General features: G+C 40.0%; 1 protein-coding gene across 1 annotated transcript; it reads left to right on the top strand.

Annotated features, from left to right (window-relative positions):
* The first annotated feature begins 19,767 nt into the window (after window positions 1–19,767).
* Window positions 19,768–20,529, top strand: LOC138358701 (serine/arginine repetitive matrix protein 5-like). The gene has a single exon (XM_069316857.1). The coding sequence runs from the start codon at window positions 19,768–19,770 to the stop codon at window positions 20,527–20,529; it is 762 nt and encodes a 253-aa protein (XP_069172958.1).
* Window positions 20,530–20,959: the final 430 nt, after the last annotated feature.

Here is a 20,959-nt window from a genome sequence, read left to right on the forward strand (position 1 = left end):
ATCAGCATCATCATCTCCTTCTCGTGGGCCATTTAGCATCATCCCAAGAGGCTCTGAGATATCAGCATCATCATCTCATTCTCGTGGGACATTTAGCATCTTCCCAAGAGACTCAGATGTCAGCATCTTCGTCAAAAGATTAATTGATCACCTTGTTTGCAGCCTCCAAAGAGGCTGCCTGGTCCCTTAGCCTCATATAGTGTCGACACTTAACAATATCACATTTCAGATGTCCAGACACTGCTATAATACCACAGTGACGATGGCAAGCTTCACTGACGTACAGTGATCTTAGTAAATTTCACTATCATCTGCCTTCACTATCCCGTGGACAGTGGGGGGTCAAGTCATGCGCAGACGATCCACAGCTGATGATTGATGAAGATTAAGCCACCCCAAATGGTCGCACGGGCATGAGTAGCCATTTAAGTGGTAGATGATTAGAGTGAATGTGATTTTTAGTCATGAAAGAATATACCGTGTGCTGAGACCTCCCTGGCTGCCCCAATCACCTCAGTGTAAACAGACCCCCCAATCCCTACCCCACCACACCCTGTAAGCCCCTGTAACCCCCATCCTAGCTACCCCTCCAATCCCCCAATACGCTGCTGACAAAGACCCATAAATTGTGATTTGAAGGGAGCGTCCCCTCACGCCTCTTCGCCAGAACAGAAACGTTTGGAACGTCTCCAGACCAATCGGCAATAATTTCTTGGCTGAAACATTTCACTTTAAGGTGTTAAATTTATGCCTTTGATAAGTGACGAGACGCCCTTGCCCAACCGTCTAAGGCGGCCCGTGCCAACCTGGCAGTCGCCAAGATTAATCTGAAGGGGAGATGTGGTTTGTGAAGAAGTGTGATTTAGACTGAGTACGAGGGAGAGAGAGAGAGAGAGAGAGAGAGAGAGAGAGAGAGAGAGAGAGAGAGAGAGAGAGAGAGAGAGAGAGGGAGAGAGAGAGAGAGAGAGAGAGAGAGAGATGAGAGGTACTGTTCCAGACGTGAGAGGTTGATCTATACTCACCCTTCGGGTGTGAGAGAGATTTGATAGAGACACTAGAAAGAACGTTTTCCGTGTCATAGTAGTTAGTAAATAGAATCCATTAGACAGTGATGTGGTGGAGGCTGACTCCATACACAGTTTCAAATGTAGATATGATAGAGCCCAGTAGGCTCAGGAACCTGTACACCAGTTGATTGACAGTTTAGAGGCGGGACCAAAGAATCACCACACTCTGGCCTATGGGAATGGCCCAACCAGCGCTGACTGGAGTCCGGTTTGGGACCTCCAGAACCACGCAGTGAATTCAGTAGAATTCCAGGTTGGTTGACTTTTGTACCATCGTGGTTGAGTCGGTTAAGGCAGGTGTCCACCAAAAAAAAAATATGTATATAATTATATATATATTTCTCTTTGAGTAGGCAGGTGTCCACCTTAAAAAAAAATGTATATAATTATATATATATTTCTCTTTGAGTATGAAGTATTCGTAGCACAGCTAATTAAAATCTTGTCAATGTTTAGACCCAGAGGATTTGGAAACCATGAAATATCGCCGCATAATTAAGCGAGAGATTATCACGAAATATTAGTAATGTTACTAAACGACCGAACACAGTTGTTAAACTGGAATTATACGATTATTAACGACGTGACAGCGTAACGAAGATGACTAGCGACGTTACGAATAGTTCTGCTGTTAATGATAGGTCAGTGTTCAGTGATGAAGAACAATGAAGAGGTGAATAAACACTATAAACATTGAAGTATAATTGTTTATAATTTATTTTGTATTTTATAAATCAATTAAGCAGAGATGAGGCTTTCAAGAACGATGAAACTACCTGGTTGTTAAACGATTTGGCAAGTCTTATTCCAGGGGGAAAATTAGAATTAAGAAATTGCCTGAAATGCTATGGGTTCTAGTGTCTGTACAAGAATGAAAGAACTATTATATATTATATATATATATATATATATATATATATATATATATATATATATATATATATATATATATATATATATATATATATATATATATATACAACTTTAGAACACTTTCCCACCAGGAGACTCGAACCCTAGCCAGCACAGAATACTCCGAAATTACCATCTCTTTTAAGGGTCTGAGCAGGTGGTGGAGCGGGTTAAGGCGTACCTGTTATGCCAGTTGCTGGAAGGCTTCTGTGCTGGCTAGGGTTCGAGTCTCCTGGTGGGAAAGTGTTCTAAAGTTGTATACTTCACTCTCGTGTTTAGGAGAGTTGTGCCTTATATATATATATATATATATATATATATATATATATATATATATATATATATATATATATATATATATATATAAAAGTTTACAGCAGCAGAATCATATAACTGTTCAGGAAATGCACTTTCAAATAGCTACTCTGTTTAAAAAAAAAAAAAAACGCACTTTTCCGAAATAATCTTTTCACGCAGAAAATAATATTTTTATTTCCTAAATAATTCCTTTTCGCACAGAAAATATCCTAAGCCTATAACATTGAATATTATAAAAGTTCAAAAAGATGAAATATGATGGACTAGATGTCCTCCATCCATAGTTAACCTTACCATGGTCAAATGAACAAAACCACAAGGGCCGTGACGAGGATTCGAACCTACATCCGAGAGCATCCCAGACGCTGCCTTAATCGACTGAGCTACGACATGGTCAAAAGAAGCTATGTCGTAGCTCAGTCGATTAAGGCAGCGTCTGGGATCCTCCCGGACGCAGGTTCGAATCCTCGTCACGGCCCTAGGGGATTTCTTCATTTGATTCATCACGCTATTGTGATTTCTGTGTGTAATGCTAACAGTCGTTTACCTGGTTAAACTACCTGTTGGTAAATGGTTCACCTTATCTATTCCTCACACCTATATCTGTCTGGAGAGCGACATGACGAGCCTGGAGTAGCAAAGATGATAAGCATTGCAGGCGATGAGTCACAATAACGTGGCTAAAGTAAGTTGACCAGACCACACACTAGAAGGTGAAGGGACGACGACGTTACGGTCCGTCCTGGACCATTCTGCAGTCGATTGTGTAATCATGGCAATGATTATAATATTGATCTCAATCTACTTGAGGATGGTCCAGGACGGACCGAAACGTCGTCGTCCCTTCACTTTCTAGTGTGTGGTCTGGTCAACATACGTCAGCCACGTTATTGTGACTCATCGCCTGCATGATATAATAGTTATACAGCTTCTTTCTAACTCTTAACACAAATAGAGCAGCATAATCTGGCTTGATCTTAGCGTATGCTGACTCGGTTTAAGTGAGCATCAGCATATCAGTAATCTCTGAGGGACTGAGATTAATGCTTCGATTAAGCAGCTTGGAGAGCCATCAGGGGGGTCAATACAGCCACTGGACGGGTGAGATAAGATTAATCAGAGGGTGTCGAACCAACGCATTTCAGAGAGGCGGGATTCGACGCGGGTTGCATTTAATCGAGTCTATTTTCATCAATGCCTAAGCGCTTTCAACTCGAAATGGACGACCTTGCGACGATCCAACAAAGGAATTACCTGTGTATCAAGAAAAAGTTAAAGGAAAGGGAAGGGAATTATCATTGAAAAATACCAAGCCATTATGACTATATAGCACTTGGAAGGGGTCAGGTTAATGATTTGGGATGGGACGGAGGGAAGGAATGGTGTCCAACCACTTGGTTCGGTTCGAATCCGCAGGTTCGAATCCTTGTCACGGCCCTTGTGGATTTGTTCATTTGACCTTGGTAAGGTTAAATATAGATCGAGAACATGTCTAGTCCTTCATATTTCATCTTTTTGAACTTTTATAATATTCAATGTTATAGGCTTACGATTTTTTCTGTGCGAAAAGGAAATATTTAGGAAATAAAAATATTATTTTCTGTGTGAAAAGATATTTAGGAAAACTGCGTTTTATTGTTAAACAGAGTAGCTATTTGAAAGTGCATTTCCTGAACAGTGATATGATTCTGCTGTTGTAAACTTTTATATATATATATATATATATATATATATATATATATATATATATATATATATATATATATATATATATATATTCTTGTACAGACACTAGAACGCATAGCATTTCGGGCAAGTTCTTAATCCTAATTTTCCCCCTGGAATAAGACCTGCCAAATCGTTTAACAACCAAAGTAGTTTCATCGTTCTTAAAAGCCTCACCTCTGCTTAACTGATTTAAAAAATATAACATATATTATAAACAATTATACTTCATTGTTTTTAGTGTTTGTTCACCTCTTCATTGTTCTTCACCACTGGAAACTGACCTATCATTAACAGCAGAACTATTCGTAACGTCGTTAGTCATCTTCGTCACGCTGTCATGTCTCTAATAATCGAATAATTCCAGTTTAACAACTGTGTTCGGTCGTTTAGTAACATTACTAATATTTCGCGATAATCTCTTGCTAAATTATGCGCCGATATTTCATGGTTTCCAAATCCTCTGGGTCTAAACATTGACAAGATTTTAATTAGCTGTGCTACGAATACTTCATACTCAAAGAGAAATATATATATATAATTATATACATTATTTTTTTAAGGTGGACACCTGCCTTAACCGACTCAACCACGATGGTACAAAAGTCAATCAACCTGGAATTCTACTGAATTCACTGTGAGGTTCTGGAGGTCCCAAACCGGACTCCAGTCAGCGCTGGTTGGGCCATTCCCGTAGGCCAGAGTGTAGTTGGGTTGACTGTAAAACCTTGGTTCGACACCAGTGTGTGTGGGTACTCACCTAGTTATGCTTGAGGGGGTTGAGCTTTGATTCTTTGGTCCCGCCTCTAAACTGTCAATCAACTGGTGTACAGGTTCCTGAGCCTACTGGGCTCTATCATATCTACACTTGAAACTGTGTATGGAGTCAGCCTCCACCACATCACTTCCACACACAGAAAGGTGTGTGTGTGTGTGTGTGTGTGTGTGTGTGTGTGTGTGTGTTTATGTCTGTTACATTCCACAAATTATGTATAATACACAATTTATGGCACCATGTACTAAACATCAGTCTGTAAGACCTTAATCTGAAGCCAATGAAGAAGCGCTTTCAAAATCCTAACTATACTCTAGCCTTAACTATTTAAAGAGTATCTATCAATCTCACTCCCCTTCTGGGCCCTCCAAGTCAAGAAGACCAGACTGATTTCGGATGCTGATGGAAACAGATGAATTCTTCTTAACTCAGAATAGGATAAAACTAATTAAATGGGCTGGAATTTGGAACAAATAAGAGGGGGAAGACCTGTGAGTGAAACCAGTTGCTTCCTAAAGCTGATATGTGGTGTTGGCAAAGCCTCTCGGAGCATACACCTTTCCTATAACATATCCAATTTAAATATATTTTTAGATAGAAAATATAAATAAACTCTGGGTTATATGCCTCAGTGGATGTGAATATATCCTGATTTTTTTTTGAGGGGGGGCACTCAAGTGGGGCTCAAAAAGGACAGGAAGACGGGTGCTTGTCAATGGTCCCGTCTATCCCCGTGCGAGACGGCGGGGGGGGGTGGATAGAGAGAAAGGGGTGGGGCAGAGTGAGGGAGAGATAATTAGAGAGAGATGAGGGGGAGAGAAAGAGAGAGAGAGAGGAGTGGGTAGAGAGAGAGAGAGAGAGAGAGAGAGAGAGAGAGAGAGAGAGAGAGAGAGAGAGAGAGAGAGAGAGAGAGAGAGAGAGAGAGAGAGAGAGACAGACAGACAGACAGACAAACAGAGGTTGAAACAAGTACCTACCCTTTCAGCAACTACCAAAATATAAGAAAAACATGTCTACAACAGACATAATGATTGTTTACATACCCACAGGTTACCACCAAGTGACCGGTTTACCTTCAGAAAATGGCAAAACTCCAAAAGAATAATAATGAAATTCGGCAAACACATTTGGAAAGGTTGCAAGCATAACATATGACTTCACCAACACGTTCTCGTACCTAAACGTTGCATATTTTATCCAACCCGTTCTCGCACTTTCTTACAGTCAATATTGACTTATTAAATACGTGCATATGTGACATACTAATTTATTGTGAATATTTTAGTTTACCTTGAAAAGCTTCATAGAAAACACCGACCTTACCTAACCTTCTTAGTATGTTAAGATAAGCATCTTATTGTTTCGTAATTACAATTATTACTTAACCTATTATAGGTATAGGTTAAGTAATAATTGTAATTACGAAGCAATAAGATGCTTATCTTAACATACTAAGAAGGTTAGGTAAGGTCGGTGTTTTCTATGAAGCTTTTCAAGGTAAACTAAAATATTCACAATAAATTAGTATGTCACATATGCACGTATTTAATAAGTCAATATTGACTATACGAAAGTGCGAAAAAAGAGTTGATTTTACCCCATCTACTAATCTTATGAAAATGCGACTTATTAGTTAAAATTAAAGCACCAGAATATGAAACATTTGATATGCATCAGCCTCGATAGGTTAGGTGGGTTGAGTGGGCTCGTACGCTTTTGATTAGGCAAAATAGTGACATTTTAAAGAAGCAAAATGTGCAATCATACAACATTATAAAAGCAGTTCAATATCTTTTCGAGGTGAGAAACGATTGGGCCGTCATCCATGCTCACCCAGCAGTAACCGCGACCATCTTGAGGTTATCTTGAGATGATTTCGGGGCTTTAGTGTCTTCGCGGCCCGGTCCTCGACCAGGCCTCCACCCCCAGGAAGCAGCCCGTGACAGCTGACTAACACCCAGGTACCTATTTTACTGCTAGGTAACAGGGGCATAGGGTGAAAGAAACTCTGCCCATTGTTTCTCGCCGGCGCCTGGGATCGAACCCAGGACCACAGGATTACAAGTCCAGCGTGCTGTTCGCTCGGCCGACCGGCTCCCAGTCGGTTTACAACATGGTTGTAAAACCATTTGTTAGCTCGTGTTCCAAGGGAGAAACTGGTTAGATGAGACTTAAGATAAGCCGTGAGAGTGCTCGAAGCCGAGTAACAGAGATCGTTGGTCATTCATCCCAAATCCTTATCCTAACCCCTTTCAAAGTGCTATATTTATATATAGTCGTAATGGCTTAACGCTTTCTCCTGACAGTTCCCTTCCCTCCTTTACCTGAATGTCGAGCCGGTCGGCCGAGCGGACAGCACGCTGGGCTTGTAATCCTGTGATCCTGGGTTCGATCCCAGGCGCCGGCGAGAAACAATGGGCAGAGTTTGTTTCACCCTATGCCCCTGTTACCTAGCAGTAAAATAGGTACCTGGGTGTTAGTCAGCTGTCACGGGCTGCTTCCTGGGGGTGGAGGCCTGGTCGAGGACCGGGCCGCGGGGACACTAAAAAGCCCCGAAATCATCTCAAGATAACCTCAAGAAGATGTGTAAAAAAGAGAATAAATTGAAATTTGTCATCAATCGAGATCTATGTTGATCATCTTTACAGTCCGGCAACCAGGAGGCCTGGTCGACGACCGGGCCGCGGGGACGCTAAGTCCCGGAAGCACCTCAAGGTAACCTCAAGGTAAGGTAACATCTATTGAAAATAATTCGTCATAAGATAATGGAAATATAATGAATAATTTAATATACCTCCTTACACTTGTAAGATAAAGACGATATCGTTGTTATCTTCTAGATAACATTATTTTCTAAACTGTTGATGTTCTAGGAAAGCTCTTGAGGGTTACTGAATAAAGAGCGACTTACTATATACATTCTCAAGGAAGCAACTTTCTTCCAGAAAAGTCAAATCAACTTAAATATTTTACCAGAAAACAGAATAGTGTACAGTGTCTGGGATGCTCCCGGACGCAGGTTCGAATCCTCGTCACGGCCCTTATGGATTTGTTCACAGAATAGTGTAATTCGAGGAAACGCAAGGTAAGCAGGTAAATACTTGAATGAGAGGTAATACTAAGGAGTACTGAGGCCAGTTGGTTCGATAACCGGCTTTCAGGCTTTCCAGACCATCTTTCAGGCTTTCAAAAATTTAATTTTTGATTCCCTGAATGTATTGGAGTCTCTATTTCAAGAGACTCCAATCTTTTCATCAATCTAATCTTTTCTGACTGTAAAGATTAGAAACTGGGGCTGACGCGCCTGAAACCTTGTAGGATCTTCTAATTTATGGCAAGAAAGAGGGTTCGACTCCGTTAGAACCACATCAATGAGGTATTCTCCTCTTGTAGAGTGCTCTGATTGATGCAAGGAAGAATACTCGGCTCTCGAAGCATCTTTACACTTAGGCAGAAAACTCATCTCACGTACAATCTTCCCGTTGAGATCAGGAGGAGATTTCACCTCTCAAAGAAGAAAAAGAATATGCGAAACACAGAAAGACTTTCGGGAAAACGAAAAACTCTCCTGTGAGTTTTTTTCCTCAGAGCGATCCACTCTTCAGGCCGGGAGGGACTGACTGCTTTTCGTAATTCGGAAAATTTGGGTATCCTGAGAGCTGCTGAGATCGAAGCTGTGACATGGGAATGATTTCAGACTGATTAGACTTTTAATTTAGTCTTTGCTATGTGCTCCTTCGCTGTGCCTGTGGAGGAAATTAGACAAAAAAAAACAGGTCTTTAACTTGTTCTAAAGATCTACATTTTAATTTTTTAACAAAGTTGCTATTAATATACAATATACAATAGGCAGAGGAGGAATATTTTGCACTAATTATATAAAATACAATTTTGGTTTAGTTATATTTCAAGAATTCTTTAATATTCAGGCGAAGAGTCACAATAACGTGGCTGAAGAATGCTGACCAGACCACACACTAGAAGGTGAAGGGACGACGACGTTTCGATCAGTCCTGGATCATTCATAATCGACTTGAGAATGGTCCAGGACTGACCGAAACGTCGTCGTCCCTTCATCTTCTAGTGTGTGGTCTGGTCAACATACTTTAGCCACATTATTGTGGCTCATCGCCTGCTTATCAACTGTGATATACTTGTCTTAGAAAAATGTGCAAAATATCAGTAGTTACAATCACACTACATATATTAGCAGTGGTGTGAGTTATTGTGTGTCTACCCACACAATAACCAGGTTACATATTCAAGACTCTCTCGGAGGGGACGCCACCTGGCGCTGAGAAACAAATCCCTTCTTAGGAGCAAGAATATCCTCAATTTAAGAAAAGAAAATTCTTCTTGTAGAAGTTTGAACTGAATAGGATCAGGATCTCCTAATGGGAAAGATTCAGGTCCGAAAGAGCTTCAACGACAATTTATATATATATATATATATATATATATATATATATATATATATATATATATATATATATATATATATATATATATATAATATATATATATATATTATATATATATATAATATATATATATATATATATATATATATATATATATATATATATATATATATATATATATATATAATATATATATATATATTATATATATATATAATATATATATATATATATATATATATATATATATATATATATATATATATATATATATATATATATATATATATATATATATATATATGTCGTACCTAGTAGCCAGAACGCACTTCTATGACTACTATGCGAGGCCCGATTTGCCTAATAAGCCAAGTTTTCCTGAATTAATATATTTCCTCTAATTTTTTTCTTATGAAATGATAAAGCTGCCAATTTCATTACGTATGAGGTCAATTTTTTTTTATTGGAGTTAAAATTAACGTGATTATATGACCGAACCTAACCAACCCTACCTAACCTAACCTATCTTAATAGGTTAGGTTAGGTTAGGTAGCCGAAAAAGTTAGGTTAGGTAGGTTAGGTAGTCGAAAAACAATTAATTCATGAAAACTTGGCTTATTAGGCAAATCGGGCCTTGCATAGTAGGCATAGAAGTGCGTTCTGGCTACTAGGTACGACATATATATATATATATATATATATATATATATATATATATATATATATATATATATATATATATATATATATATATATAGCAGTCTTTCTTGTAAACATATGGGGTTGAATGTGACCGAAAGGGTAAGATTATTAATTCACGAAATTTCATAATATTTCTTATGTTTTTCTTCACTGTCGAGGAAAGCTGAAAAATTAACTACCCAAAGTTCATTTTCACAATTTTAAGTTGACGCCATTGGATGCGTTTCGCAAGGTACTCCTTACACTCCTTACTTTACATAAATATGCAAGTGAAACCGGTCACAAAATTATATGGGATTATAGGGAATGGGAATCATGGGAATCATCTCAAGATAACCTCAAGATAACCTCAAGATAGTTAACAATGGTTAGTACGCGGACACTTCCACTGTAGGAGTGTTGGGAGTAAGGACGTGGTTTTCCGAAGGTGAAGGGAACTATCAGGGTGAAAGCGCCAACCATTACGACTATGTAACGCTTGGAAGGGGTCTGGATAAGGATTTGGGATGGGTCGGAAGGGAAGGAATGGTGCCCAAATACTTGGACGGTCGGGGGATTGAACACCGATCTGCATGAAGCGAGACCGTCGCTCTACCGTCCAGCTTAAGTGGTTGGGCAAGGGGGCTTGGAGTAGGGTGCACATACAAGTAAGTACACACACACATTGACCCACATACGCTCACAAACACACACAAACAAACATATAACCCATCCTCTCTACTAGTACATCGCATTTTGACATATAAATCCCTTACGACCAATAAATGGTGTACTAAAAATATCATAGCGACCAGCAAAATGTACGTGATATCCCGTTTTCTATTCACGGATCTTCGGTTACGTTAGGTTAGGGTAGGTTCATGCGGTGAAGTACATCAGTTTAAGGACGTTGGGAACGCTCAAGAAAATAGGCTGAATACACACATACACACATACACACACACACACACACACACACACACACACACACACACACACACACACACACACACACACACACACACACACACACACACACACATGTGAGTTTTAAGTGTAGATATGATAGAGCCCAATAGGCTCAGGAACCTGTACACCAGTTGACTGACAGTTGAGAGTTGGGACCAAAGAGCCAGAGCTCAACCCCCGCAAGCACAACTAGGTGAGTACACACACAAACACACACACACACACACACACACACACACACACACACACACACACACACACACACAGTCTAATTTTTAATCAGAAACATTTTTCCTTACCATTTTTAATTAAACATCAACCACCTGCAGGCCAGAAATAAACAAAACAAACAAGCAACAGCGAGTTACCAGCCGCACACAATGACTATGCTGGCATAATGCAGGCGATCGTGCGCCTGACGATGCTTTTCCGGCCTTAAAATGCCTCGTTAAAACCATGCCCAGTTACGCCAGTCTCCGCCATTGCAACCCTTGGGCTGTAAGAGCCAGTGTATAAACTGAACTTGAGACTAGATTGGTTCCATTCCATGTTATAAGCGTTCACTACCATGAGGACAGCGGGTCGGCGTTCAATCCCCGACCGTCCAAGTGGTTGGACACCATTCCTTCTCCTCGTTCTATACCAAATCCTTATCCTGATCCCTTCTCAGTGCTATATAGTCGTAATGTCTTGGCACTTTCCCCCTCTGATAATTCCCTGCCATGTGGATAGTGTGTGTTCTCTCTATCCCTATCTCTATCCCCCCTCTATCCTCCACTTTGTCTCTTATTCTCCTTTCTTTTAGCATCTCCCTCTTCACTCTGAGAATTTCTTTCCTATTTTAAGGTAAGAGATCATTGTCATTTGCCTTTAAGTCTTGGGGTGCGGAGGATAGGGAGGGGTAATGCGGTGTTTTTGCTCTGCGGTGAAGGGTTAGTTCAGGACTTGTGTGGTGGTGGTGTGGTGTGGCTCTGTTGTGATGTTTGGTTGAGTGGTGGTATAGTGTGGCTCTGTTGTGATGTCTGGTTGTGTGGTGGTGGTGTGGTGTGGCTCTGTTGTGATGTTTGGTTGAGTGGTGGTATAGTGTGGCTCTGTTGTGATGTCTGGTTGTGTGGTGGTGTGGTGTGGCTCTATTGTGATGTTTGGTTGTGTGGTGGTGTGGTGTGACTCTGTTGTGATGCCTGGTTGTGTGGTGGTGTGGTGTGGCTCTGTTGTGATGCCTGGTTGTGGTGGTGGTGTAGTGTGGCTCTGTTGTGATGCCTGGTTGAGTGGTGGTGGTGTAGTGTGGCTCTGTTGTGATGCCTGGTTGTGTGGTGGTGGTGTGGTGTGGCTCTGTTGTGATGTGTGGTTGTGTGGTGGTGTGGTGTGGCTCTGTTGTGATGCCTGGTTGAGTGGTGGTAGTGTAGTGTGGCTCTGTTGTGATGCCTGGTTGTGGTGGTGGTGTGGTGTGGCTCTGTTGTGATGCCTGGTTGTGGTGGTGGTGGTGTAGTGTGGCTCTGTTGTGATGCCTGGTTGAGTGGTGGTGGTGTAGTGTGGCTCTGTTGTGATGCCTGGTTGAGTGGTGGTGTGGTGTGGCTCTGTTGTGATGCCTGGTTGTGTGGTGGTATAGTGTGGCTCTGTTGTGATGTCTGGTTGTGTGGTGGTATAGTGTGGCTCTGTTGTGATGCCTGGTTGTGTGGTGGTGGTGTAGTGTGGCTCTGTTGTGATGTCTGGTTGTGTGGTGGTATAGTGTGGCTCTGTTGTGATGCCTGGTTGTGGTGGTGGTGTAGTGTGGCTCTGTTGTGATGCCTGGTTGTGTGGTGGTGTAGTGTGGCTCTGTTGTGATGCCTGGTTGTGTGGTGGTGGTATAGTGTGGCTCTGTTGTGATGTCTGGTTGTGTGGTGGTATAGTGTGGCTCTGTTATGATTCCTCGTGGCCCATCATAGGGATATTTTGATGATGTGTTGAAGGTGTTGGTGTATCCTAGGGTCTAACTCATCATTTGTGTTGATAATGTAATCAAAATATCATAAATGTGGTTGCTTTTCCATGTATATAAGACCCCCGAAGCAAACAATTAACAGTTTAAAGATCAGTGCTAATATACAGAGATTGAATACAACATTATATACATATAATTCTATATATAACCTATACACAACATTGTATATAGGTTATATACAATCACGTATGTACACTTTGTTTCAAGTTTCACGTTAAAAATTGAGCCAAATTCACTGGTTCTCAAACTCTAAAAAATTAATGAAACTGAGAATGATGTAACATTCAAATCAAGATATTTACGAGAGCTCAGCATTGATAATCAGAGAAAGTAAATATGCTCCCAGTATTAACATTATACATTTACTGGCGCAGTAAAGTATACAGTAATGTATAATTCATAAAGCAATTAGATTATCAACATAACCAATGTGTTATCAAAGGGTATACCACTGCCAGCAAGTTTGAGTTTACTTCATAAGTTGTAACCTGTATTAAATCTCACACAGGAATAATCCTTACAATAATTAATATATTTCTAGTATAGTGAATATATAAATGTTTGAGACTATAATGTATAATTATTGATTTTATTTATATTAAACTCAGTATTATTAATATATTAAAGTTAAACACCACAAATATTATTATGCCTGAAACATTATATGAGCTTTTCTGGTTATTTAACTATACTATTTACCATTATAAACAGAATGGCCAGAAATAAACCTGAAATGTTGTATTTTTACGCGTGGTGAATTCAAGATAACATATCTCTCCACGGCTTCTACAAAGTACATATAGGATTTAGTACTCAACTTCCAAGTGAATGAAATGTTTATTTCCATTATAGAGTGTAGTTGACATATATATATATATATATATATATATATATATATATATTATATATATATATATATATATATATATATTATATATATATATATATATATATATATATATATATATATATATATATATATATATATATATATGACCGAAAAAAGTAAGATTAATAATTCTAACACGAATTTTCTCAATGTTTCTTATATTTTTCTTCACTGTTGATGGGAACTGAAAAATCAATTCTCCAAAATTCATTTTTATTTTTGGAGAATTGATTTTTCAGTTACCATCGACAGTGAAAAGAAACATAAGAAATATTGAGAAAATTCGTGTTAGAATTATTAATCTTACTTTTTCGGTCATATTTAATAATATATGTCTACAGGAAAGACTGCTACCAAAATATACTAATATATATATATATATATATATATATATATATATATATATATATATATATATATATATATATATATATATATATATATATATAAGAGGTATTAGAGTAGGAGTACAGTGCACGTTTTACAAGGAGAGTAGAGAGGAGAGGAGAGGAGATGCCATCATGCATATTCAACACACACCGTCTCTCTCACACACTCATATTACACAGCATCGTAGCCAAGATGGCCAAACATGGCAAGAAAATTACAGTGGAGGAGCGGTACTTGTTTGAGGCACTCTGCTACATATATGTGTCTCTTCTCCACATATGTCTCTTGTCCCACATATCTGCTAGGGTCTATTTTTACACTTAGGGTCTCTTTTATGGGTCAGCAACTGCTGGAGTTGATGCTACTGCTACTGTTCCTGCTATGGCTGTTTTTAATGCTGCTTCCGTTGCTGCTACTGTTCCTGCTACTGTTACTTATCATCAGTGTTCCTGTGTCTCGCTATACAGCCTCGTCACGGTTATCTTGAGATGATTTCGGGGCTTTTTAGTGTCCCCGCGGCCCGGTCCTCGACCAGGCCTCCACCCCCAGGAAGCAGCCCGTGACAGCTGACTAACACCCAGGTACCTATTTTACTGCTAGGTAACAGGGGCATAGGGTGAAAGAAACTCTGCCCATTGTTTCTCGCCGGCGCCTGGGATCGAACCCAGGACCACAGGATCACGACGGAAATTGCTTTTGTGTTTTGACGTTTGCTAGCTTATGATGCATGTGTTTCGTTAAACATATCCAGACTGCCACAGATTGTGTGTGTGTGTATTCTGTTTGTAAATGATAAAAGCTGTTTTTGGTAGTTTTTTTATATTATTTGATAGTTTTAACACACACACACACACACGCACACACACACACACACACACACACGCACACACACACACACACACACACACACACACACACACACACACACACACACTAAAAAGATATCAAATACAGTACAGGATGAAGGGGGAAGGCAACTTCCAGGTTCGGAAAAAGATATCGACTTACTAGTGGACATAACAGGATATCAAACACCAGAGGGCACATATCAGCAGGATAACGAAGGCAGCATATGCCATACAGGCAAACGTCCCGTTATCCTTCAGCAACTTGGACAAAAATTCTTTTTGGGGCGGTGTATACATCCATTGTGAGACCCGTTATTGAGTATTGTTGCCTCAGCACGAAGCCCCGAGTATAAAGAAAAATGAAACCAAACTTGTAAAAAGTCCAAAAATATGCAACACAGCTGGTTCCGGAGCTAAGGGGGCTGTGTTATGAAGAAAGACAGAGAGAACTTCGCCTCCCCCCCCCTCACACACACACACACACACACACACACACACACACACACACACACATGCATTAGGCTGTGATTGGAATGCATTAGGCAGTGATGTGATGGAGGCTGACTCCATACACAGTTTCAAATGTAGATATGATAGAGCCCAGTAGGCTCAGGAACCTGTACACCAGTAGATTGACAGTTGAGAGGCGGGACCAAAGAACCAGAGCTCAACCCCCCGCAAGCACAACTAGAAGCATGAACAAACACACACGCAAACAAAATAAATTTCGGAATAGTCAGGAATTTGGACAAATAAACTATCCGATAACTTTCTACAGCTAATGTGAGACCTTCTCTCTCTCAAATATGCTTCCCAGGTTCGAAAACCTTACTTAAAGAAACACAAATAGAAAAACACCCAATATATTCAGCATACTAAGGAAAGTGAACCCCCACAACACTTGGGATTCCAGTAACATTGTTTTCCTCTGGAGAGAACTGAGAAAGAAGGTTATATTTGCATGCATTGGCTTTCAGAAACAAGGTTGAAACCTAGGACAAGATGCTGTTCTGAAAACACAATGAACTGTGGGTCAGAAGACTGTACACACACACACACACACACACACACACACACACACACACACACACACACACACACACACACACACACACACACACACACACGTGGAGGCTGACTCCATACACAGTTTCAAATGTAGATATGATAGAACCCAGTAGGTTCAGGAATCTGTACACCTGTTGATTGACGGTTGAGAGGCGGGACAGTTGAGCCAAAGCTCAACCCCCGCAAGCACAATTAGGTGAGTACAAATAGGTGGTTACACACACACACATAAAAATATTATAAAGATGCTACTCCACATCCCACAAAACAGAATGGTGATTCCTGAAAAAAACATTACTGATAGAAATAGATAGGTTTGATCAATTTTCTGTGACATTCCTCATTGACCAGAGTCTTAGTTAAAAGAAATGAGATTGAGGGAGAGAGAGAGAGAGAGAGAGAGAGAGAGAGAGAGAGAGAGAGAGAGAGAGAGAGAGAGAGAGAGAGAGAGAGAGAGAAACAGAGATAAAGTCAATCCATTAGCATAATGTCTGCCAGCATTAGGGGGCTTCATTACCCATGCTGGCGATCTCACACACACACAGTTTCCTGAACTCATTCTCCTGATGTGGTCGTAGCACTGTAAACATTTCTGGGTGACGAGACTCTTAGAACCTTACCCAAGATTAGCTGTTTAACCTCATAGATGCGTCAAGACAGACGTCACCGAGGAAACAAGTTGCAGTTTACTTCAATAAATATGTTCATATCTAATCTATTGATGTGACTATCCCTACTAATTTTTTTTTTAAATCGTTCTTCTAAATTTGTACAAATCTCAGAACCTCAATATTGGTATGTCCGATATGAACTCAATCCAATGATACTATTCCCCAATCAACTTCCCGATAGACAATCTCAACTCGCTATTAATGTACCTTTCTTCTCTTGATTCTGCTGTAAGTGATCTATCTGCAAGTATATTTCCCTACAGACTTCTGAGATAAGCTGGCCCACAACCCACATTCGATTGTGTGTGGGGTTGTGTAAATCGTTTTGTGCTAATGAAGAGATTCGAACCCGCGACCTAGAGATTCCAAGACGCCGACCTTAACCACTCGGTACTAACGTTGGCCAATTCAGAACTCTACTGAGCCCTCTAGGAAGTTCTGGAGGCCCTAAACCGAGCCCCAACCATTTTTTTATAGCCAAAACGGCTCGGTTTCAGCACCGGTTTGGGTGCTGAGACTTAATTCCTTGACCTTCGTGTATAACTAAGTAATTAGGTGATATATCTAATGCGGAATAAACCACTTGTAAAAAAAAATAGAGAATGCTAAACGCGTTTTCGGCTTATTTCACCTTCATCAGAGCAAAGTAGAATGCTAATGTTAGCAAATTCACGCCTATACCACCATATACAGTATCATCTCGTAGGGAGACAACCTCACCAACAACAGTAGCTGCCTCACCAACAACAGTAGCTGCCTCACCAACAGTAGCAGCTGCCTCACCAACAGTAGCTGCCTCACCAACAGTAGCTGCCTCACCAACAATAGCAGCTGCCTCACCAACAACAGTAGCTGCCTCACCAACAATAACAGCTGCCTCACCAACAATAGCAGCTGCCTCACCAACAACAGTAGCTGCCTCACCAACAATAACAGCTGCCTCACCAACAATAGCAGCTGCCTCACCAACAACAGTAGCTGCCTCACCAACAATAGCAGCTGCCTCACCAACAATAGCACCACCCTCACCAACAATAGCAGCTGCCTCACCAACAATAGCACCACCCTCACCAACAATAGCAGCTGCCTCACCAACAACAGTAGCTGCCTCACCAACAATAGCAGCTGCCTCACCAACAATAGCAGCTGCCTCACCAACAATAGCACCACCCTCACCAACAATAGCAGCTGCCTCACCAACAATAGCACCACCCTCACCAACAATAGCAGCTGCCTCATCAACAATAACAGCTGCGTCACCAACAATAGCAGCTGCCTCACCAACAATAGCAGCTGCCTCACCAACAATAACAGCTGCCTCACCAATAATAGCAGCTGCCTCACCAACAATAGCACCGCCCTCACCAACAATAGCACCTGCCTCACCAACAATAGCACCACCCTCACCAACAATAGCAGCTGCCTCACCAATACCACCACCACGATTACCAACAAGATATCTTCTTGCAGCTGCTATGTTACTGCCATTTGTATCTTGGAGAGGGGAGGATAGCTCGAGGGAGAAGGGAAGTTCATCTTACTCCAGGAAATGGTGGCAGACACGGCCCTTCTGTCTACCATTTTTCTCTTTAAACACAATTCGCATTTCACAACATCGTAGCTCTATTCAAACACTTCAAAACTCTTTTTTGACCATTTTTCAAGTGTCTATTTAAACATTCTTCATACATCTATTCGAAGATATTGTATATATATATTACGATTTTCAAACACTTTTTATATGCAGGCGATGAGTCACAATAACGTGGCTGAAATATGTTGACCAGACCACACACTAGAAAGTGAAGGGACGACGACGTTTCGGTCTGTCCTGGACCATTCTCAAGTCGATTGTGAGAATGGTCCAGGACGGACCGAAACGTCGTCGTCCCTTCACTTTCTAGTGTGTGGTTTGGTCAACACTTTTTATATGATTTCGAATACACATCATATTCCCATTCGAACTTGTCTCAGATATTAATTCGAACACACTTTCGTTCTTTTCTCACACACTACGAGTCTATTCGAGTATTCATATCTATTTTCCGAACAGCTACATTAAGTATATAATATTATTTTGCTTGTTTTATATTTCCCAGTATATATCAGGGTATTTTATATGAATTGTATAGGTGTGTACTCACCTAGTTGTGCTTACGGGGCTTGAGCTCTGGCTCTTTGGTCCCGCCTCTTAACTGTCAATCAACTGTGTGTATATATGGACTCTGCTTAACCTGAGGTTTTCAGGTAATGATTCACTGACCTATACATGACCACATAACCGGTTGCCTAACAGAGTCTGCTGCTAGATTACTGTCAAGCAAAAACTGCTTTTGACTGTTCAACCGGTTTTTCACTCTCGGTTTTCAATGTTTTGCTCGGAAGGAAAAAATCGATTTTATCCAAGTTCTTAGTTTTGGACCAAGTTTTGGACCAAGTTTTGGACCAAGTTTTGGACCAAGTTTTGGACCAAGTTTTGGACCAAGTTTTGGACCAAGTTTTGGACCAAGTTTTGGACCAAGTTCTTAGCTTTGGACCAAGTTCTTAGTTTTGGACCTTAGTTTGTACTCTTGAGTTCTATAATTGGTATAATGACCTAAAGCTAAGTAGACAGATAGCTGACAGCGAGATATCAACCTCTATAGTGCATATATAGAGTTAACTCATATAAGTTACCTCATATATGTTACTGTATAGTATATATTTACATTCCTGTATTCTGGTTATCATTGAGTATGATTTTCATTAATGGCAATATGTGCTTAATAGGAGTATTAGTATACCCTGTGCTAGTGGAGTATGTTACGGAGGCATGAGGTATACTTCATCACAGTATACTCCCCGTGCGAGGAGCGAAGCATTTTTCGTTTTTGCGTACTGAACGTGTGAGAGGTTTTGCATACTAACTTCAGTCGAGGACAATGAAGTATTTTTGTTTTGTTTGGAAACACAATACGACGAAGTATTTGTTGAACTGTGAACAGTGTAATATATATATATATATATATATATATATATATATATATATATATATATATATATATATAACTACATGCAACACCCAAGAAACAAAAGCAGCAAAAACAGTTTCACCCAACAAACAGAAGCAGCAAAAACAGTTTCACCCAACAAACAGAAGCAGCAAAAACAGTTTCACCCAACAAACAGAAGCAGCAAAAACAGTTTCACCCAACAAACAGAAGCAGCAAAAACAGTTTCACCCAACAAACAGAAGCAGCAAAAACAGTTTCACCCAACAAACAGAAGCAGCAAAAACAGTTTCACCCAACAAACAGAAGCAGCAAAAACAGTTTCACCCAACAAACAGAAGCAGCAAAAACAGTTTCACCCAACAAACAGAAGCAGCAAAAACAGTTTCACCCAACAAACAGAAGCAGCAAAAACAGTTTCACCCAACAAACAGAAGCAGCAAAAACAGTTTCACCCAACAAACAGAAGCAGCAAAAACAGTTTCACCCAACAAACAGAAGCAGCAAAAACAGTTTCACCCAACAAACAGAAGCAGCAAAAACAGTTTCACCCAACAAACAGAAGCAGCAAAAACAGTTTCACCCAACAAACAGAAGCAGCAAAAACAGTTTCACCCAACAAACAGAAGCAGCAAAAACAGTTTCACCCAACAAACAGAAGCAGCAAAAACAGTTTCACCCAACAAACAAAAGCAGCAAAAATAGGTTCAACCAAGAAACAAAACAGCAAAAACAGTTTCACCAAAGAATCAAAAACAACAAAAACAGAATTAAGAAAGGTTAGAAGAGATAGACAAGAGATAGAAATAAAGGAGACCATCTAAGTCTCTTCCTTAATATTCTCCTATTATAGAAGAATTCTCTTTTCAGAATTTTTCTCTTTTTATGAAAAAAGGAGAAATTCAGAATTTCTCCTTTCAGAATTCCCTATATATTCTCCTATTATAGGAGAATTCTCTTTTCAGAATTTTTCTCTTTTTATGAAAAAAAGAAGAAATTCAGAATTTCTTTTTCAGAATTCCCTATATATCTCTTTTCATTCTTCCAGCCAACAACGACAGTTTCCTGAGCTGAGGGACAAGGCTAACAAGTTTCCCCTTGACTGATGCTGAGGACCTGAAATAATTAATATTGCAATGGCTGGATATGCAAATTAATTCTCCATGTTTCAACTTATATCTACTCAAAGTCATTTTACAGAATGTTATTAGTGATATTGAGTCGCAGGGGAAACTCCAAACAAATTTTAGGAGT

Source organism: Procambarus clarkii, chromosome 85, assembly GCF_040958095.1.
Source record: "Procambarus clarkii isolate CNS0578487 chromosome 85, FALCON_Pclarkii_2.0, whole genome shotgun sequence".
Classification (NCBI taxonomy): Eukaryota; Metazoa; Arthropoda; class Malacostraca; order Decapoda; family Cambaridae; genus Procambarus; species Procambarus clarkii.

What these genes read in the sequence shown, in the direction of transcription:
- LOC138358701 (XM_069316857.1), top strand. Translation starts at nt 19,768, where the DNA reads ATGCAACACCCAAGAAACAAAAGCAGCAAAAACAGTTTCACCCAACAA.